The sequence below is a fragment of the Oryzias melastigma genome, linkage group LG22 (genome assembly GCF_002922805.2).
Source record: "Oryzias melastigma strain HK-1 linkage group LG22, ASM292280v2, whole genome shotgun sequence".
Classification (NCBI taxonomy): domain Eukaryota; kingdom Metazoa; phylum Chordata; class Actinopteri; order Beloniformes; family Adrianichthyidae; genus Oryzias; species Oryzias melastigma.
In genome coordinates, this window is record NC_050533.1 from 26,783,021 (window position 1) to 26,804,930 (window position 21,910).

A 21,910-nucleotide genomic window follows, 5' to 3' on the forward strand; every position below is an offset into this window, starting at 1 on the left:
CTGATAAATAAGAACTTCTTGAAAACATTTGAACAAGATCTGAGTGAGTTTACTCTCAATAATGAACGTTTGGGCTGATCTTGTTTCCTACCTAAAGTCAATGGCAGATTTAGACTTTTCTAAAGTATTTCCACGTTTTCTAGCAGGACCATCGATCTTTTAGTTTTATGGAGGATGATCGTGGTATTTGTATGTGTGTTAGACCTCAGATCAGACCAGACGACCTGCTGATAATTAGATTACTAAGGGGAGAAAAAATAAACTAGCCAGGATTTCCTCAGTAGTGAAGAGGGAAGAGTCCAGTGCTGTTTCTGTCTGGTGGGCAGGAAATGTGTTGTATGAAAGACCGCCTGCCCGCTGTCGTGCCGGTGCCCGTGTCCGATAGAGGCTAGGTGGGATCCACTTGTAGAACCACTTGTAGCCCCCAGCCCAGCGTTCCTGCTCCTGTCGGGACCATCAGGACCGGGAAGACTGTCAGCTTCATTGTTCTCAGTCAGCTCCCACCGTGTCGCTCTGATCCGGGCGTGGACTGGCCCATATATAACGTGCGCTAGCGGTCTGCGGCGATGTCAGCTAGCCACAGATCTGTTTATGAACACAGACCGAGGAGTCTAACAGTTTGTGTGAATAAAATCACAGCCATGCATCAGGTATACATTGTGTTTCCTATTTAACAACCTATTTATTTATATATATATAAAAAAGTTTGAAATGTCGTTCATTTGTTGCACTTTGTACAAAAACATTATTCCCATTACCGGGGAATTATTCTTCTGATGATCAGAGTTTTGTCCTTTTTAAAATCGGACCAAAATGAATCATTTTATTGTCATTTTACTGTGTCTGTTAAACCATTTCTCATTGTTTTTATACCATTCCAATATGGCGTCACTCTTTAGTATCTTGGACAACAGGAAATAGTCTGCGTGTCATCTCTAGTGTTGTAACCTCGTTGGTTTTTACCTCCTAAGAGTAGAGCTAAAATTAATTAAGCTAATCCTCTAAACATGTCGTCCCGGGGCTCCAGAGGGGCAGAATTAAGTACTGTGGTAATGTAAGCCGAAGTGTAATGTCACGCATGTGGACATCAGGTCAAGTAAAGAATAAATATTCAACAAAACCTAAAATAGATTTAGCAAACGCTAAACTACGAAAGCTAACAGAAGCAAATCTACACATTTTCGAGTTTTCTTCAAACGCAGCGCAATTCAATTGGACTAGAGAAACAAGCGGGCGGGAGCTGCACACGTCAGTGGGAGGTGTTCATGTCATCTTAGGAAGTGCTGTTTCGGTCACGTGCTAAATAGAATTTACCGTGTCTGCAGACGGTCGGTGACAGCGGTTCCAGCGTTCGCCTCCGTGTTCAGCAGGCATGGCTCTGGAGGCTTGGTACATGGACAGCTCTGACGAAGACCAGAGGAAGCCGCACAGGCTCCGCCCACATCAGCCCGTCTCCTTAGACGAGCTGAAGAAACTCGGAGTTTTTCACTGGAGGGTAAAGTCTGCACTCAGCTCCTGTAAACACACACACGTGACAGTTTCTCTGTTTCTTCAAGCTGCCCTTTCTGTGTTACGCCTTTGTTTCCCGCCGAGGTCAAAGGTAACACACGGGGCTCAGCTGTGTCACATGACTTTTGTTTCTGCAGCTCGATGCTGATCACTTTGATTCAGACCCAGAACTGAGAAAAATCCGCGAAGAACGAGGCTACTCTTACATGGACATAATCACAATTCAGAAGGACACCTTACCCAATTATGAGGAAAAGGTAGCCTGCGTTACCCACAATCCCTCACTCACTACATCTGTCATTTTCCAGCATCTGAGTCAGTGTTGCATCATTGGAAATGTGTGTTTTTTCTGCTTCAGCTGAAGATGTTCTATGAGGAGCATTTACACTTGGACGACGAGATCCGCTACATCCTGGACGGCCAAGCCTACTTTGACGTCAGAGACAAGGAAGACCGATGGATCCGGATATCGATGAGCAAAGGAGACCTGATCACTCTGCCAGCTGGCATCTACCACCGCTTTACTCTAGATGAGACGGTGCGTCTGAAAGCTTCGGGTCCTGACAGTTCCATCAGAAAAAACCTCAGATTGAGGAGACTCACAGTTGAATGGAGACTTGTTAAACATTGAAGTGTTTCCTTTTCTTCTTTCTGAAGAATAGTATGTTTTTGGGTGATCTCACAGTCACAGCTGGACCACTTTTTGCTGGACAAATGATTCAATTTTTCAAGGTTCTCGTGGGGTCTTAAGAAGTCTTAAAATTGAAAATAAGGCCTTAAAAAATCATTTAAAAGTCTTAAATTTTGATATCTCCATCTTAAAATTAGTGCGATTTTAAACTTTTTCCGCATGGGTTTTAAAGCTTTAGATCATTGTATGTGACTAAAATGTTTTTGCCTTTGATTTCAACAAATTGGAAATGATTGAAATGTCCCTATGAATTTGTCCACGTCCATATTTCTGCTCTTTTAATCTTACTTTAAATTATCTCCAACTCTGCACTAGCACACATGCATCAGTTATTTTTTCTTACTAGTAGTGTCCGTTTTGTTTCATTTAACCAAGAGGAAATGTCAGAGCCAACTGTTTACATCAATTTGTTTGATCAGTCACCTTCTGTTTCACTGCACCAAAATTCAAATAATGAATTAATGAAGGTTTATGTAGTCTAGTAATTGTAATTTAATGACTGAAATTTGATCTGTAATTTGTTACATTACTCCGTTACTGACAAGTAATTGTTCTAAAATTCAAGAATTTAGTTTTTTCTTCGTCCATAGGACTGGGACATGGGCAGAGAGATTGGTCTTAATTTTTCATATGTAAGGTCTTTAAAAGTCTTGAATTTAACTGGAAGAAATTTGTAGGAACCGTGCTCTTTGTCTCGACAGAACTACACTAAGGCCATGCGGCTGTTTGTGGGGGAGCCCGTGTGGAAGGCTTACAACCGTCCCGCTGACGACTTCGAGATCCGTCAGAAGTATGTGTCTTCTCTGCAGGGATCGTGATGGAACGCTGTAGAAGAAGGTGTCATGCACGAAAAGAAAACATTTCCATGTGCATTACTTTATTTTTTCCCCATCATCAGCTCCTGCTTTAATGGTTATGCATATACATTTTAGTGCCAACTTTTTTTAAATGAGATGATTTGGAAGTCAACTTCTTCAACACTTCACCGTGGAAAGATGAAAAACTTTTAGCCAATTGTTAAATCAGGAACAACAGAAATGAAAAGTAAAATTTCAGTTCTTTTCTGGAAATGAAAATAAAGTTGCAATTGTTTTATGTCTCCCTTTTTTGGGGGGGTGATTAAAACATTTCAACAAAACACTTATGATGTAAAAAGTATGTACAACGTGTACACCGCAGGAGGAAACCAAAACTACAGACGAGTCAAAACAGAAAAGTGCCAGTGGTTTGTACAGCTTTGGAATAAGGGGCTGGATGAGAAGTCATTACAACTGCATGACGAGAGAAACCTCTTTTATAACAAAGGTTTTAAACAGGGTTTCATTAGAAGCCCAGCTGCTCTTAATACACTGAAGCTAGAGTTCATTCCAACGAGCGCAGACTGCATCAGCCAGCAGCTTCTGTGCTGAAATGACCTGCTTTGAGGTCAAATCTGGGAATTTTAGCTCCACAATGACGAGGACGCTCTTGGTCATCTTAACTATTCTCCTCAGAGGGATATCGCTTCGGGCAAGCAAACATAGAAATGAGACAAAGCTGGGAGTTACACATCCGGTCCCTTATGTTTAAGTATCCATTAATAGCACCTGATGGCTGTGATTCAATTACAATAATAGAATTTTTTAGTATTTAGTGTTCATTTTATGGAAAAACATTTCTTTTTTTCAAAAATTCCCTGTTATGGTTGCGTTTTCTTTCAGGTCTTAGCATTTGGATGCGGTGACTGAATATGAAGGAAGAAAACTGAAATCTGGCATTTAAATAAAGACTAATGCAAAAGTGAACTCATTTTGAAAAGTTGAAAATGCATGTTACAAACATAATGATCACATTTGATAATACAAGCTGCCAGATTATCATGCCAATAGTCAATCACATGACTCCCCACCCTCTTTTCCTTTTCTCTCTTCTAGCATATCCATAAGGTCTCAGTTGCTTAGCAACAGTCATTGATCAAAACACATCGTAGTTCACAACCCCAGCAAAACAGAATTTGACACTTCCATTTCTGCAGAAGTGCATCATAAGAAGACGCATTCCTCATGAGCCCCACATGATGCTGGTTAGTGGTTGGATGGAATCGGGTAATTTACTGGTTATTTTGTATTACACTAGTTCATAATTACTATAAACAAGATACTCATAACTATATTGAGAACATTTTACATGTGGATGTGTGGCTGAAAAATAGGTTGCAGACTGTGCGCATACAAGAAAAGAAATGTTCAAAATGTCAGCTCCTAACAAGGCTTTTTTGAAACTTGCTTCAGAAAGCCATAGACGCAAACTAAAGTAAATCTCCTCATCTGAAGGCGGTAGCGCTTGCTTCTTCCTCTCACAGAGGACCAGAGTGTGGCAGTGCATCTTCCAGCCTCTCAGGCGAGCTTGAGGCACTGCGTGTTAAAGCTATCCCCCTCCCGACAGGCCACAGCCTCCAGCAGAGCCTGCTTCTTCTGAGTGCTGCGGGATGACTCCAGCTCATACATTGTGGTCAGGTTGAAGAGCACACTCTCGTGAAGGTAGGAGGTGGGGTCCTGCTGCACCAGGCCCTCTAGCTGGCCTAGAGACTCCTTCAGCCGGCCCAGGTACAGCAGGCAAACTGCTGCATTATTGTTTGCCTAAACAATGACAAGGTGAGAAGAAGTTAGATTAGTGGTTAAATATAAAACTCTGGATTACAACTTATTAAACGTAATCAGGAAGTCCTGATGAGATTCCCTGATCTTACTCTGGTCCCCCTTTTTAAAATAGACCTGGTAAAGACTACGTGAGGCATTCCATTTAGATGAATGATGTCAACAAGAACATAAACATTAAAGTCTCTGTAATGAAAGGGGCTTGTTTAATGTAAAGATTTCTGCTGTTTAGTGTAGGATTCAGACACAGCAAACTAAAGACGAACAGAAATCTGGCAGTTGCTGTGCTCCTATGCCAAGCTGGTGCAATAATAAACAAACATTCACTCTCTTCTGCAAGCAGAACAGCACATCCATGACAGAAGTGATACACTTACAACGGGGTTTTTTGGGTCGATCTTTAACACTTCCAGGAAAGTTGCATGTGCCTCAGTGTAGTTGTTCTGGCTGAGGTAGACAAATGCTCTAAAAATTCAGAAAAAAACACACATTACTCTCTTCAGTTCAGATTTCTGAAAAGCAAATACACTTAAAAGTTGAAAGAATAAAAAGTCAAAGTCTGAATGTAAGCGGAGGTCGTACAAGGGGCAAATGAATACCATTCACATCCCAGTTTTCCTTAATTAGTTGGTGTTCTAAGCTTGTCTTTTGCCATTATAGATATGAATTCAAACTATTAGAAATGTTAGAACATAAAAAAGAGCTTTAGGAGTGCTGCCACCTGCTGGTGACACATCAGCATTTTCACTCTAAACCAGGCAGCTCCAGGAACATGATGGATGAGCTGAGCTTTAGCTTTCATTTCAGAAACATCCATGGCAGCTGTCTCCTCATAAAGAATGTGTTCCTGCACCAACTCAACTAAAGCTACAGATCAGATCCTGGTTCCTCACCGGTGACCTGTTCTCCACAATCTCTACATCCTAGTTTAAGTCCCATATTTATAACACAAACATCTATTAGATCAATATTTGGCAACTTTTCTATTTTAGTGTGTACCCAAACAGCAGGAAAGGAAAAAAAAATGAATGAATTATTTACTGTAACTACAGATTTCATTGCTGAAAACCAATCTGCTGCCTAACAGACTCTTCCCTTTTTACCTGTCTGAATCTACATCTTTAGATTTAAGTTTTAGATACCTGCCAGAGCTGTCAGGGCTGTTGTTTTCGCTCTGCTTTTATCTCATGTTTTTATGCTTTTATGTCACTTATCTATACTATTTATCTCTAAGTCTTCTGTTGATCTGTAAATGCTTTTAATGTTTTTATTGTCCTTTGAACTTTTAATGTACAGCACCTTGTTTGACCAAGGTCTTTTAAAGGCGCTATATAAATTAATTAAACTTAAACTTAACCTCCAAACTGGAGGAGTGGCTACAGCAGATCCCTCGAAAGACGTCAGACATCTCAGTCCAGAAAAGCACGGGATCAGCTAAGATCCTGCAGGACCCTCAAGCTCCCAGACCAGGTTGTGGTCACTTAGAAATTTTTCAATGAAGATAACCTTAAATATACTTTATACAATATTAATATGGTAAATGATAAAAAAGACTATTCTAGCTGAAAATGTCTGTGACTTTTTTGTGTGAGTATTTTCTACACAGGTGACTAGAGACTCATGTCCAATGTTCACCTTGGCGTGAAATCATGTTTGCACAGTAAAAAAAAAAGTTTAGCTAGTTGAAAAGTTAAAAAACTAACCTTCCTTTAGGTAGGTTGAGTATTTATTATGTCAATTAAATGCTCAAAATGGACAGAAAAAGAGAAAGGCCAAATCCAAATTCTTCCCTGTTCCCTTTCTCCCCACCCCTCAATTTGAGGGGGCATTTTAAGTGCAAGCATGTCTGAAATATATTTTTTTTAAACCCGACCCTCCAAACAGAGGAATACAAAGTCCTCCATCATGAGGCTAAACCGCGCCGTGGTGAGAAGAGCTTTTCTTTACGTGGATGCGCTATGAAGCACAGAAGTTTACATTTAAATGTAAGTAATGACTTTTTGTTGTAGCAGGAACTTTTTGAAGTTATAAAAAGCTAGAGGACTGGTGATTATTGGTGACGTCATCAAGCAAAAGTGACGTCTGAATTATGAGAAACAATTTTTCCATAACTCTCCGTTTGGAGGGATAAATGAAGGGGAAGGGAGAAGGGAAGAATTGGGCCAAACTCGACAGTCTATGATTAGAAATAAAGGCTTTTCTATGAGAGAAATTGCCAAGAAACTGAGGATTTCCTTCAATTGCATATACTACTCTCTTCAGAGAACAGCACAAACAGGCTCTAACCAGAGTAGAAAGAGAAGTAGGAGGCTCTGCTGCACAATTGAGCTAGAAGATAAGAACAGTTCAGTTTGAGAAATAGACTCCTCACAGGTCTTCAACTGACAGCTTCATTAAATAGTACCTGCAAACACCAGTATCAACATCTATGACTTCCCACAACACCCCATTGAGATGTGGGAGCAGCTTGAAGTGCCCTTCCAGACAAAACAGCTTTTGGAGGGGCTTCTAGAAGAGTGGGCTAAAAGTTCTCCAGATTACCTTAACAGACTAACAGCTAGAATGCTGTAAATGGAGAATTATTTGATTAACGCATGTTTATCGAGTTTGTTGAACTGGATAAACACAAGTCTTGCAGCAATAATTAAGACTCATATTGAGTGATGAAAGGATTAAAAATTAATGCGTATTTAGAAATTGGCTGTTTAAAAGCTTTTTTTTTAAAAAAAATTTGATCAACAAAATCATAGAAATTGCCATTTGGCTGTTACCTGTAATGCTCATCAAATTAATCTAGAGGTTTTTTTTTATTTTCTTATACCAGTTTAAATGAAAAAATGTCCGTCCATCCATCCCCTAAGGCCAGAGCAGCTGAGGCATCACTGAGGAACAAACACTAAACATGCAAACCCCCCAAATTACAAATGCACTAAAACTATGCTAAAACTACTCGAGGCCTCGAGGGCCGGAATCCTGCGGGTCTGACAGAAACCCCGCCTTATCTGCTGCTGATACCTTGGATCAGGTGTGTTCACCCAGTAAGGAGCTTCATTGGCAGGCTGTCAGGATAACATTTAGGATACCGGCCCCCGAGGCCTGGACTTGGGGACCCCTGGTTTGCACAGTGTACAAAGGAGCAATTAAAAACACACAATCCACATACCTGTTCATTAACACACATGTGGTGTTAGTGACAGGTCCACCTTTCTGGCAGCCTTTTTCCACATCCTGGAAGTATCTCTCTGCCATTTTAACATCTCCAATCTGAAAAAGAGCAAACAAAATATGGACGCATAAACACAGGCAGTAGTGCAGAGGTAGAGCGGTCAACCTCTGATCAGAAGTTCACAAGTTCCCACACTGCCCACACATATGTCAAAGTGTCCTTGAGCAAGACACTGAACCCCATATTGCTCCAGATGGCTATAGTCTAGAGTACGACCCTCATCAGTGTGTGAATGGGACTGTGACTTTAAAGTGTTTTTGGCCTTCTAAGAAGGTAGTACAGCACTGTATAGGTATAGGTATGAACCATTTACCATTTACAGATGTATCTGATAACACTATGGTGCAGATACTGCATCTTTTTGGCTTAGAAGGAGACCACTCCTGACTCACACGCATATGCATGTAGACCCATAATCAGTAGGCATTTAATGGATGCAGACAACATCAGCTCAAACACAGGGAGAGACTGGGCACCGTGCATGCCTGAGGTCCATTGTAAGTCCTTTCAGTACTTGAAAACCCAACCAGATGAGAGGCTCGCACATTCTATAGAGTCACAAGCCGTCCCAACCTCATCAATCACATCAATAAAATATGATCATAAACAAAGTCTGGGAAACAGCTTCCTGTAACCTTTTAACACAGTTAGCCCGACACCAGACCTTGTACCTAGCCAAAAAAGGAGACATATGACAAAGTAACTAGCTTCCCAAGCCCCTGTCCGCATTCCGAAAGTGGACCCGGATGGCTACTTCTCCCTGAAGAAAATTCCCCAGGAATCCCCACACCTGAGCACCAGGCACTCAGAGTGGACTCTGGTTTGGGCTCCAGCTGCTCTGAGGTGTTTGAACCGACCAGTCGCCCATCGAGTGACTTGTGACAAGATTTTTATCCTGATCTTTTTTACTTTTGTCCTGTCCTACAATTGTATTGTTAGCAGAACCCCCTTTATCAATAGTGTTTACAGGTTGAGTCTTTATTTATGGCCTTCAGAATAATAATAGCTTAAGACGTCTGAAATCCCCATAGAAACCAGTAACCAAGCACAACTTCCTTTCTCAGTCAATACGGCACACTCATGTTATCCTTGTGTTTGAGCCATCCTTTGATCAACTATCAGAACTAAGAGGGATTCATAAATTGTATATCCAAAGTGTGAGACCAGTGACACTGTAAGGAAATAAGCACTATAATTTCAAATTTGTTCTCACAATTGAATTGAATTAAACTGAACTCTATTGATCTCACAGAGGGAAATTCACCCGTCACAGCAGCTCAAGAGAAAACAAATACAAAACATCAAATAACCAAACAAACAGTCAAACAGGTAAATAAATAAATGGATAAATAAATAAACATTTTGATGGCCTAGTCATACAAAGGAGTTGTGCAGTCTAATGGGGATGAAGGACCTGCAGTAGCACTTGTTCCTACAGTGGGGGTGTCTGAGGCTTCTGATGAAGGAACTTCTCAGTCTCTGCGCACACACTAGGTTGCAGTGGGTTAGAGCTGTTGTCTATGATGGATCTGAACTTCGTAAACATCCTCCTCTCACCCACCTCCCCTCCACAGAGTCCAGAGAACAGTCCAGGACAGAGCTGGTCCACCTGACCAGCGTATTCAGTACACTGGGTTGAAGCCGCCTCTCACCATGCTCAACTCCAGAACGGTAGAAAGTCCAACCCCTCTCGCAGGACTGAGTTTCAGTGCCCAGGCTGTAACTGGAGATGAGCCCAACTACATCTACCCAGAGAGATGACGTTCCATGTCCCAAAAGCCAAGATCCATGACCGGGGTTTGGCCCGCCGAGGCACTCGCCTTTGACTGCCACCCAAACCATATTGCACCCATTTTTAACTCTCCTGCAGGTGGTGGGCCCACAGGAGAATGATCCCACATTGTTTCTCTGGGTTGGACCCAATCAGAGCCAGTGGGAGGAGCCCTGGTCACAAGGCACTTGCATGCAAGCCCTGGCTCCAAAGTGGGGCCTTGATGGCACAAATCTAGCTGACGTAGTCTTGGGCCTGATCCGAATACTCCCCTTCTCCCTCTCCCTTAGCCCTCCCCCTTGATTTAGAGTGACAGTTAAAGTCAAAGACCTGTCCGGAATTATTATTTTTTAAGTTTCACACTCCAAACAGAGGGGTCCAAAGTCCGCTATCACGAGAGTAAACCATGTCCGCTGAGAAACTCTTTTCTTCACTTTGGTGCTCTCTGAACCACAGAATTTTACATTTAAATGTAAGTAATAACTTTATGTTGTAGTGTGACTTTTTTAAAGTTATAAAAAGAAGGTCTGTCTTTGATCCACACTCATTAGAAATGCTTTTGATCATGCTTTGTAAAACATTTATTAAAGAACATTAGGAGTATTGCTCAACATAAAGAGTTTTTTTTTTTTTATTCAGAACAAAAGACTGTAGTGCGGCACACTTCATGACGCAGATGAGGAGTGTCACTCTGTCGCTCTGTGCCTTAAAACTAGGAGTGCATGCTCCCTTCATCAAATGAGTGCAAGAAATATTTGGTCACAAAAGTTTCATACAAGCGTGTTGAGTCGTCTGACTTTTTGTGATGAACCAGAAGAGTCATGTGACTGAAAAAAAATTTGCAAATAAAGAAACGCGAACAAGTGGGGGAACACTGTATTAAAAAAAGAAAAAATGGACAGTCCATACTGAATGGATGCGAGGGTGACAGTTCCCAATACTTTGGAGGTCAGAAAGAACAGCACACAGTTACCATAACAACATGGAAACCATGTCCAACTATTTGTTAAAGAATGAGGTTTTGTACAGCCTGAGTGTTTGTCCTCCTTGTATTTGACTTCCTTTTCCCATCAAACATGTCTTTCTTACTCATATTTTTTGAAAACAGAATTTTCACCAAGAATATTTCGACAAGATTTCAACTGGAGTATTATAATTAAGCCATCCATCTGTTAATGTGCCTACCTGCAGGAAGATGCGCCCGATCCCACTGAGCAGCTGCACTCTCTGCTGAGGTTCATACTGGATGATGGAGTGATAGGTCTCCACTGCCAGAATGTAGTCCTGAGAACAGCAGACAGGGACAAACAGCTTTGAGAGAAACATCAGTGAACAATACAAGTTTAAATAGAGATTATGAATGATGAGAGGAAAACAGTTTTAACAGTGAGGTCAAGAGGCTGAGGCACTATGAGGGTGAGTTGGATGCAACTGGGCGCTGTGAAGGAAGGGAGAGAGCGCATTAATTAAACATATGGAGGACTAGCTGAGCAGCCCCCCCCTCAACACTGGTGCTGCACAGCTCTCACATGGAGACTGAATGCTGAGCAGCCTGCCACACAGAGGTCAGTGAAGTACTGCGCTGACAAGCAGTGAGCAGATGATGTTCACGCAAGCAGGTGTCCCTGAGACGGTAAAACTGAGGATAAAAATCCTCATTACTGACACATTTAAAACATACACTTTTCAAAGATAGTTCTCACTCAGTTATTGTTCAGATCAAATGTATTCTGCAGAACTATTCATACAGAGCTTTCCACTGTTCTACAGTACTGAGGTCTGCCAACCAGGACCTGTTTCATGTGCCCGGGTCACAACACAAACACTGGGGTGACCATGGTTTTTCTGTTGTCATCCCCCACTTATGAAATAATATTCCTCCAGAGCTGAGCACGTTTTCAGACCTGTGGTGGCTGTGGTGCAGAGATGGGCGGTAAACCTCTGACCAGAAGATTGCAGGTTCAGTTCCCGTCCTGCTCGACCTCATGCTAAGGTGTCTTTGGGGAAGGCACTGAACCCCACATTGTTGCTGATAGTCGTAGGTTGGACCCCAGAGTTCATCAATAGCTGTGTTTACATGTGCAAAATGTCCTTGATCAGATCAAAGATCAGATCAGAATAGAACAATGTACATGAGCCTGAAAAACTTTATCAGATTGTAACAAACAAACGCCACATGTTTGGAATAAATCATTCTGGCATGTGCAGAACTGTCTAAAACGCCGGAAATAGTTGTAAAAGAGAAAATAGTGAGTTCAGTTATAAACAAAGATGCTGTGTAGAGCGAGATGATTCCCTGAACAGCTTTCATTATTAATAATAATATTTATAAAGTGACTGTTTGCTCATAATTTTCTAAATCCATGCAGCAAAGCAGCAATCTCCATCTTAGCTGCATGTAAATATGTTGGAATAACATCAGTCTTTATTCAGTCTGGATGTGATCACAAACATGAATCCACATCATTTTTTACACGGTTTCTCAGGGCTGTTCAGAGCGCACATTCAAAAGCCGCCGGCTCATACCATCCTGAAGCCACTCAGACATCGTTCTGGCGGGTCTCTCGTGCAGAGCAGCCGGACGGACGGCGGTTCAAAGCTCATACAGTAACACGGCCCGAGCACTCACAGACATGACAGCTATGAATCCAGCGGCCCTGCTCTGAGAAACAGTTCATTCACGGAGAGCAGCTGATCGGTTCTAAACTAAAAACGTACCTTTTTAGAAGAGCTTTAAATAGTCACCAGCTGGTATCATCTTCTTTTATTTTACTTGTTTTAATGAATTTGTATCTGTCTCTTTTATGCATTTTATTGCATGTTTTAATTTTTATTTTGTTGATTGTAAAGCACGTTGTCACCCGGATGGCGTTGTAAAGTGCTATAAAAATAAAGATTCATTCATTCATTCATTCCACCATGCAGATAATACTATTACAATTCATAACTTCACTTTAAAGGTGTTTAACTTGAGTAACTCTTGAACGTGTCAATAGTTTAAAGGGTAACCAAACCCTAAATCAACTTTTATGACTATAAATGGGGCTTTAAAAGTGCTGTCTTACAATTCTTGACTAAAATAAACTTATTTCTTGAAAATATAGTCAAAAGCTCTCTGTGTGCTGCCCCTACAGGTTGAAACCAGGTATTACCGTTGAATTTTGTGATTGGTGGAACCATGCAAGTCCCTCGAAATTTCAGAAGTCTGACGTCATGATCTGCAGCTGCAGTAATGATAACAGTCCTGTTCCACAGCCCCGCCCCTCTGACTGGATTTTAACATTTCAGCTGTGGGTGGAGTCAGCCTACAACTTCCCTGTTTGGTTACCCTTCAAGGCTTCTAAAAAGACAACTTTTAGTTGTTATTTCTCATCTTAATTAGCAATGAAATAAATTTACATGTAATATTTTACTGTATTTACAAAACATTAGGATAATTTAACATTTAAATAAATTCTTAATTTGAACAATGTTAAGAAACATAAGTGGCATGGTATTGAATGTTGCGATGTATAAGTCTAAGTATTCTTTAAAGTAGTCATTGTTCGTGTTGCGTAGCAACAGTCAGTCCTTGGTCTAGCAGCAGAACTTCTTTAGCTGGATGAGACAATTAAATACAACCTTTCTTGTGGCACATTACAGTCATCTTATTAATGCAGAATTACTGTATAAAAATAGTATGTTCCATGCAACATTCTCAGCACTATTCTACCTTTTTCACTTGGAATGCCTTTTCCTGTTTTTGACCCCAATCACAGCAGCAAGGTAAGCATTACAGCACAGGAGCATTGATGATTCAGTTTTAAAAACACTTTTTCCATCTTGAACAATGTAATCATAGAGTACAGCACAGCATGAATCCAAGTCACTTTGCAATGTTTTAAAGTACATTCATTTCTCTGACTTTCTATAAAGAATACTGAGGATATTTTTAAAGGGCATTTATTACTTTTTTTCTCTCATATTCAGTCAAGTATGTATGTATACCTGACTATTTTCCAAGAATTAAAAATGTCTTCATCACCAAGCTTTAAACTGTCTTGATATCTAAAATAATGCATGGAACTTCTCTCTACATGTAATTTCCAAGCCACTGGATGAAACACAAGACCTTATGTGTGTCAGCTACATGTAGTTTCATCTAAAGGTTAATGGTGACATTTAAATTTGTCATCAAGTGAAGTCATGGCATCTGGACTTTTCTTCTTCTCTTCTTTAAATATTTTTGGCAGGTGGCAACATCAACGCAGCACGTGCATGAAAGAGAAACTCCATCAACGACATTCAGATTTGTTCTTGTTGATGATCATGTTCCATCAATGAACCTTCTCTCTACAGCGGTGTAATAATAGCTTCCACCAGCAGATGGCAGTGTGTCTCTCTCTAGGTCTGATCTGAGCCCACACCTCCCCTCCACTCCTACATCCACCAGCTCTTTCTCTCTTACTGACCAAGAATCCAATTAGTGGTCAGTCTGTGGGGATTTCACTGTGAATCCTCCAACTGCCTGGCATCAGAAATCTCAGAGACTCTCTCTCACACACGCACACACCCCCGTGCACACAAAGGAATACAGTAACATGCACACGAGGACACCATTACACAGCGACAACAGAGCTGACAAATACACACTCCTACCTTCATCAGCAGCAGGCAGTTGGCCATGGAGTACATGACCCGGCCGAGACGAGACCTCCACAGCTTCAGAGACGCTGGAAACAGGAAGATGAAAAGGAGACCAACTAAGAGGGTTCAATGACTTTCTATTTTTATTCAGACTGTTTGTTTTTTGGCTCCCCCATACTTTTTCACATCCCTTCCATCCCACTCATTAAAGCCACCTGGTTTATTTTAATGAAAAGCAGCAGAAGTGACACTGCAGCATCCCTTCTTTCCAGTGGAGGAGCTTGTGTGAATGGCCTGTTACTATTCCTTGCAGCAAATGCAGGGAGCTGGGGAGAAGAGCTAGTCACTCAGTAGGGTTCTGAAGCGTGATAGCATGGCTCTGTAATATTGACTTGACTGTCAACTGTGTGGGCAGAGCGAGGAGAGACAAAGGACACAGCCATTACAGTGATGCTGTATGGGGACAAATTAGCTACATTTAAAAACCCTCAGGCACACACTCCTAGATGTGCTACCTTGCTAATTTCCTCAGTATAAACACGTCTATATTTAGTTCCAGTGAAACACGTTATTAAGCTGATAAATGAATGTTGAAAAAATGCTAGAAGCTATATGATGTGTGGATGCAAGTCTGGAGAGCAAAGTAAGAGAAAAAGGAACAGATGTTGTGAGAGTGTGATGTGTGTACACCTGCTCATTTCCCTAACACACTTCTGCAGACATCAGGTGATTGGTAGGATTGATCTACATTGATCTGACTGGTGTGAAGAGCTGCTAAATCTATTTGATATTCAGAGCGAGTTCCTGGACAGTGAGGTGCTAAACGCTTCAGGAGCATCACACTGGTGTGCGGCTGGGATCTGCTGCAGTCCTGCAGCAGGTGTGCACGTGCATTGGTTTTTGTGAGTCTGTGTGCTCACCTTGCCTGTTTTCCTGGGTTAGGGTGACCATGCTGCCATCTTCAGCCAAGCCCTTTTCCAAGTTATCTAAAATCTGTGGGGAAGAATAAGACTTAAACTTCATTGGGTACAAATGGTTCTCTGCCACTACTGTGTTACAACCAGCACATTAACCCTTTAACTATAAAAAAAAAACCACTGCTGCTTATTGCCTTGGTACAGAGCCCCTAAAGGGACATCAAAGTAAAAAAAAAATTAAAGCACAAACATTTTTTTTTCTAAAAATTAGGGATGTCCCGATCCGATCACGTGATCGCAAATCGGGCCCAAACACGTGGTTGAAGACTCGATCGAGATCAGGCTCTGTTGATCAGGATCGGATATTTCCTTTTTTCTTATTATGATCAGCGCTTTATATTTCAATCTTATTATTCCGGATAAATACTCCACTAGAAGTCTGCATGTCACGAACAGATCACTAAATGTTATTCCTGGAATACGCAGCAGAAAACAGCAACAGCTCAAGCAGAAGACTGATGTAAACATTTCAATAAAGCTATCTAGCCGATCATGGATTCAGACTTCCGGGATCAATAACTCTTTTGAAAACACTTTAAACTGACAGGAAGTGTCTCTAAACAACAGCCTCTAAAGGCATTCCAACAGAAAAAGACAGAGTTTTGTTTCTTTTTAATGTGAAGCTCTTCGTGCTGCAGACAGACGGCTACACAGCAGCTGCTAACTGCTACATGCTAGCGCTGTGATTTAACTCCTTAGGACCAGAGCTCTCCTTTGATGTGCCTGTTTTATTTATCTGACAGAGAAATAACAGTTAAGAAAATTAACTACTGTGGTAATAAAACCAAACAAGCACATAATCTTAAAAAACAACCAACAAAAACTAATAAATGAAAATTAATAATAATATGAGCTAGTCTTGAACACATCAAATTCATGCTAAAACAAAGTCATCATTTATTCTTAAGAATTTTAAATGAGGACAGGAATCACATTTGGTCAAAAATGTTCAATAGCTCTAAAGATGTTAAAGCTAAAGTTACTAAACTTTATCACATGACTAATTATCATTTATATAACAAAAAAATATGTTTTTTTTCTAGTTTATATTTGCTCTATTTTTACTTGTTTATTAAAGCTACTTTACAGAAGTGTTTTATTTAAGTTTTTAATGATAAAATAAGGTTGATGCAATATAAATAAAGGACAACACAAATCTGTTTATTCAATTTGTTCATGTTTTAAATGTCTTATAAAAGTATCGGATCGGGACTCGGTATCGACAAATACATAAAATCAAATGACTCAGATCGGCCTAAAAAAACCTGATCGGGACATCCCTACTAAAGATACTTATGGGGTCTGTAAAAAAATTGAAGTTTACAATTTGTTTTTCTAAAAATACTTAGGGGTTCTGTAAGAAAATGAAGTTTACAAAAGAACAACTAAAAACACTTAATGGCTCTGAATAAAAAATGAAATAAAAAAAGTTTTGGCTACTAACCAGAATTTCTTTCTAAAAATTAAAGTTAAAAAAAAATCTGGTTAGTATCTGATGTGCACCAAATATCCTCAAAAATTTTTTCAACAACTTCAATTTTTACCAAAAAAAGTTCTGGTTAGGAACTAATGCACACCAGATGGTAACTGTTTGATAAATTGTTGTTTTTTTATTGAAGAAAAAAAACATTTTTTTTTAATTATTATTTCAATTTTTTGAGAAAAGAAAACATTTCTTTTAACTTCAATTTTTTCTCTTCAATTTTCATTTAGGGGCTCCGTACCTTGGGGAGTAATACACAATCAATATTTTTAGAAACAGGTTTCCTAAATGTGTCCTACAGCTTGGTTGAGCAGGCAGTTACATGGTTAAACAACCATTGCTTAATACATTTTCTAAAGGCTCTCGAACATACTTATGTGTGAAAACTACATGGAGCACTCTGTGTTTTGTGTACTAACAGCAAGGCAGATAGTTTCTAGGTGGTGAAGGCGGTCCAGAGCCTCCTGGGGCTTGGCCAGGTACTGGGGGAGCTCAGCATGCAGCAGCCGCATGGAGAACGGAACCATTGAGCCTGGACAAAAAGGAAGATGGGTGGATGAAGGGAGGAAGGGGTACAGAACATAATATATAGGGAGCACAGTTGGATGTGAACATGGCAGAGAAACAGAGAGGGATGGAAGTGAGAGACAGAAAGGCAGAAAGTAGAGATGAGAGTATAAACCCATCCACCCACACACAGACTGTACACAGCCCTGCAGGCAGGAACCTACAGATGGCATTGAGCTACGTATGGCTGCTTATTAAACCGTCTCATCTCTCCCTCTTACTGTGCTGCACTGCTCCATCACTCATCTTCCTGCCTCATCCCTCTGTCTCTGCATCATTCACACTGTTCTCACATACACTCATTGAGCAAAACTCTATGCTCAGGTGAGTCCTGGGGCTTTCATCGCAGTCTTTTTGATACTATCGTCTGATCTAAAACTCAACTCGCTCATCTTTAGCGGCTTCTTACCCCGTTCATGTTATCTCAATTTCAACTGTGATTGAGATTCCAATCTGCTTGCAATCTCTCTTATTCCTCTACAGAACATAATACAACCCCCCCTCTTTGTGACGGCATCCGGTTTTTCAGGCCCACATATTATTCATCGAGACTGAAGGTTTGGGCTGTGTGACTTTTCTGTAAAAATTTTAGGTGTCATAAAAACGGAAACGGTTTATTCATAATCATAAAATGTTGAGGCAGATTTTACACAAAGACAAAAACAACTTCAACTTATAAAGTAACATAGAATCCTCAAGCAAAGAACACCTGCTATTTTCAGTGTGCCTTTTAGTGTGCATTTTTATGTTTTTGTAAAAAGAATGTTCTAATAATGATTATTCTGATTTGGAAAAACAACAGTGGGTTGAACTTCAAACTAAAATGTGAATGGATTTGACATTCATTCTTGTTTGTTTGAACACATATTTAATTTATTATCTTGAAGAAATACAAGAATCTGAAACCTTCAGCTGAACTGTTCAGTAGCAGATATTTATCTCTGAGTCTCACTGCTGGAAGTTTGGGATGAAAATGTTCTGGATCCATTTTAGGTCAGTGAATCAGATCCAATCAGATTGTTCAAAAGGAACCAAAATCGACTACGAACTGGATCGGCAATATGGAATATGAATTTAATCGCTGTTTTAATGAATTGTTACACCCCTAGTTATCATTTTAAGAAATAATGTAAAGTTTTATTTGAGAACTGACGTGACTTACATAATCGTATATATTTTTTTTGGTTCAAATTTCTTTCCGTTTTTTCTGTACCTGACATGTCATTGATTCAGTAGTGATAGGCCAACTACAGCCTAACAACTCACCACACCAAAGGCTAGAAAATATTGAAGTTTAGGAGGTCGGATACTCTTAATCTACATAAAGTGTGCTCAAATTACATTTTGATAGCAGTGTGTCGGTTGATTACTAATATTTACATTATTGAAAGTACTTTTTGTTTTACATATGCTTGCTAAAAACAATGTAGAGCTTTCTCTTTCAGAGTAAAGTTACTTAGAGTTACCATTGCTCAAAAGTCCAAATTAGACTGTTATGATTTCAAAAGCAAGAGAATGAGGGGTGAGCAAGCTTTTGTTGTTGTTCTGAAGTAAGCTCAATTCTTAGGGATGACACAGGTATCTCTTTTGTTTTCTAGCGTTAACAGAGTGTGGTTGTGGATAAAAAAAAGCTTCCTACACAAGCATCGGACAATAGACATGTTGGACTTCTGATCCTATGCTACACAACTTAGCAGTTTGTCTCTGAGGAATCAGTGGGGCATAAAGTGTTTAATATTGAGCAATGGAAAGTCAATGGGTGCACTTGTCAGAAGACTGCGATGTAGTTTTGAGTGTTGCTCTTTTTTAAGTACAAGTGTGTGTGTGCAGCTGTGTCTCTGATACTGCCTTCACTGTGGTAGCCAGAGGGTGAAGCAGATCCAAAGTAATGGGAATACATTAGAGAGCAATTCATGCAGTGTAAAAAGAGGAAAAACAAAACCAAAGAACTGCTGGAGACAAGTAGAGTTGTTGAAGTTTGTCAATGATACAGTCTGATATGAAGCTCCTGGCAGAAACTTTCCTTTGAATGTTTAATTAGAAAGTTGTGGTGCAGTGTTAGAGATGTGGGTACAATGTTAAATCCTATTAGACAGCAGAACAATAACGTACATTTGAATGTAGCAGGTTTTGGACAAATTGTGAAAAGAAACCATAGTTAAAGTCTTAGTGTAGAACAGATGAGTGCACCTGTTAAATCGTATCGTCTTTAACCTAACTTGAAAGTTTCTCCTTCAAGCATAACTTCACTCATCAGATGGGGGAACGTCAGATGTTTTTACACATACCTCTCTTTCCGGGGTAAACAGTTGGGTAGTATTCGTAATACAGATCTGGCTGATCCAGGTTGCCAAAGGGTTCAAACTCCAGCTCAGCATTTTGGAAAAGGTTCAGCTTGGTGAAAAGAGCCAGGCGTACAAACCAGAGCTGGAAAAAAAGAGAACCAATCTAAATGGTTAGTAAGCCACTTTACCTGAAGTAATGTACACTCTTCCTTGAAAGCTTGTTGGTATTATCAAGCAGACAGTAGTGCAACACTCTCATGTGATTTTCCGATCAAAAATATTACAGACAAACGCGTTAAAGAGGTTCATGTTCTGTTGTTCTCTTGAAAATTTCATGAACGTTTCACATTCATCATTGTTTAAAGGGCCCTACCGTGATTCTCTTAACCCTTTAAGAGTGAACTATATCCATATATGTGATCATAAATTACCTTTGTAACACTAAAAACAAATTACTCATGAAATATTAGTTAGTTTTGTGAGTCTTTTCCTACCCGGAAGTAAAACGACTCGATTCCTGAAGCTCCGCCTGCTGCTGCGTGTCATGTCATGACATCATCCTAGAGAAGTTTTTTATTTTTTTTTGTTTTTCCAGCGAAAAAAAAACATCTAATTTTTTTCAAAGATGGATGCTTAAAGGATCCCCGCGTCTAAAGTAACAAACACCTGTTTGAGCTGGAATTTACTGAAGATAGGACACAACTAGAATATATACGGTGTTCTGCATCTAAAATGAAAGTTTTCTGCTGATCATCACTATCTCTGTGGAGAATTTTGAGTGTTGGTGTTAGACTGGGGGCGGAGTTGTCAGAGCAGATTCTTCCTGAAAGGGGCGGTCTCACTCTGTGACAGATTCGTGAGAACCTGCCCGTTTTTGGGGGTATGGGAGGGGCTGCTGTTGAGAGCCCAGGTTTTTAGAGAATTACTAAGAAATTCATTAACGGATCAAAATTCCACTTTGGGGTTCTTTGTGGTGAAGACTGAACAGCATAATACACTCAAAAGCTCAAAAGGTTTTTTCATAGTATGGCCCCTTTAAAGTACAGTTAGTAAGAAGTAACATTCAAATTCAGTCAGAAATTCTCAATATGTCTCCAAATCCTGAATCTCATTTCATATTTGGCAGGAGATTGTTATTAACTCAAACAGTAAGCATCATTAGGCTTCCTTATACTTAACTGTCCTTAAAAGGCCTATACCAGGGGTGTCCAGGACCCAGTCCTCGAGGGCTGGTGTCCTACATGTTTTCCAACCAATCTGCCATTAAGTCTCCTTATCGGCTAAACACACCTGATCCAGGTAATCAGCAGCAGATAAGACAGAGTTTCTGGAAAACCAGCAGGAGGCTGGCCCTCGAGGACTGATTTGGACACCCCTGGCCTATACCATGCCATTCTTAAGCCTTTCAGAGTAAATATACTCATAAGAATATAAATAAGAGTGGCTGGATAGCTCAGTGGGCTGAGTATTGGGTTAGAACGCAGGACCCCTGGGTTCAATCAGTGTCCACTGATCTCCACCCAGATTGGGTCCTTAGGCAAGACCCTTGACGCTGCTGCCTAACTGGGTCCCTGTGCCCCTCAAGTACAGGGTTGTGTCAGGAAGGGCATCTGGCGTAAAAACTCTGCCAAATCACTGCTGTGAAACAGTGGCTGCTGTTTCGCTGTGGCGACCCCAAAATAGGATAAGCCGAAAGGTGAAGAAGAAGATATCCATATAAATAATATGTTACCTTTGGGACACTAAGAAATGATTTATTTATGAATTACAAGTCATTTTCGACAATGAGGCTCTGAGGCTCCGCCTTTCACTTCTTGTGGGTGCCATTTCATGACGTCTCCTAAAGCTGGCCCCGGCAGCGTGTCTGCATTTCGCCGGTGAAAACATCAATATCTGAACTTTTGCAAAGGTGGATGTCCATATTGTGCATTTAAATTACTGACTGCCACTAGCTCTGTGGAGGAAGTGGATGTGCGTCTCTTGGTTGTCCCTCTCCTGGGTGGGGGTGAGCGGCCCCTGTCTCACTCCCTCCGGGGCTTCCTGCGGCGAGGGCAGGCGGGTGTCTGGGCATGGGACAGGTCTCCATGGGGGGGCCCTGGCTCGTACCTGGGGTGGGGCAGGGGGATGCTCGAAACTGCT

The 21,910-nt window shown here is 40.6% G+C and overlaps 2 protein-coding genes across 3 annotated transcripts in view; one reads left to right on the forward strand and one right to left on the reverse strand.

Moving 5' to 3' along the window:
* The first annotated feature begins 1,266 nt into the window (after nucleotides 1–1,266).
* On the forward strand, nucleotides 1,267–3,292 carry adi1 (acireductone dioxygenase 1). The gene is made up of 4 exons (XM_024278787.2): nucleotides 1,267–1,495; nucleotides 1,647–1,766; nucleotides 1,868–2,047; nucleotides 2,902–3,292. The coding sequence occupies exons 1-4, from the start codon at nucleotides 1,373–1,375 to the stop codon at nucleotides 3,016–3,018; spliced, it is 540 nt and encodes a 179-aa protein (XP_024134555.1). The 5' UTR covers nucleotides 1,267–1,372; the 3' UTR covers nucleotides 3,019–3,292.
* Nucleotides 3,061–21,910, reverse strand: part of trappc12 (trafficking protein particle complex 12) — a 47,381-nt gene continuing 28,531 nt past the window's right edge. The window contains exons 5-12 of one of the 2 annotated variants that reach the window (XM_024278764.2): nucleotides 19,775–19,913; nucleotides 17,339–17,451; nucleotides 15,380–15,452; nucleotides 14,472–14,545; nucleotides 11,019–11,117; nucleotides 8,000–8,100; nucleotides 5,214–5,301; nucleotides 3,061–4,818 (exon numbers count right to left, since the gene is read on the reverse strand). In XM_024278764.2, coding sequence (XP_024134532.1) covers nucleotides 4,576–4,818; nucleotides 5,214–5,301; nucleotides 8,000–8,100; nucleotides 11,019–11,117; nucleotides 14,472–14,545; nucleotides 15,380–15,452; nucleotides 17,339–17,451; nucleotides 19,775–19,913 — 930 coding nt within the window. In that variant the 3' untranslated portion in view covers nucleotides 3,061–4,575. The remainder of the gene's footprint in view (nucleotides 4,819–5,213; nucleotides 5,302–7,999; nucleotides 8,101–11,018; nucleotides 11,118–14,471; nucleotides 14,546–15,379; nucleotides 15,453–17,338; nucleotides 17,452–19,774; nucleotides 19,914–21,910) is intronic. The other variant, XM_024278754.2, reaches the window with a different exon arrangement.

Bases quoted from the DNA above. Each gene is read 5' to 3' on its own strand.
- adi1 (XM_024278787.2), top strand. From the start codon at position 1,373: ATGGCTCTGGAGGCTTGGTACATGGACAGCTCTGACGAAGACCAGAGG. The intron at 1,767-1,867 runs GTAGCCTGCGTT...TTTCTGCTTCAG, and splicing joins TACCCAATTATGAGGAAAAG to CTGAAGATGTTCTATGAGGA. The intron at 2,048-2,901 runs GTGCGTCTGAAA...TTGTCTCGACAG, and splicing joins GCTTTACTCTAGATGAGACG to AACTACACTAAGGCCATGCG.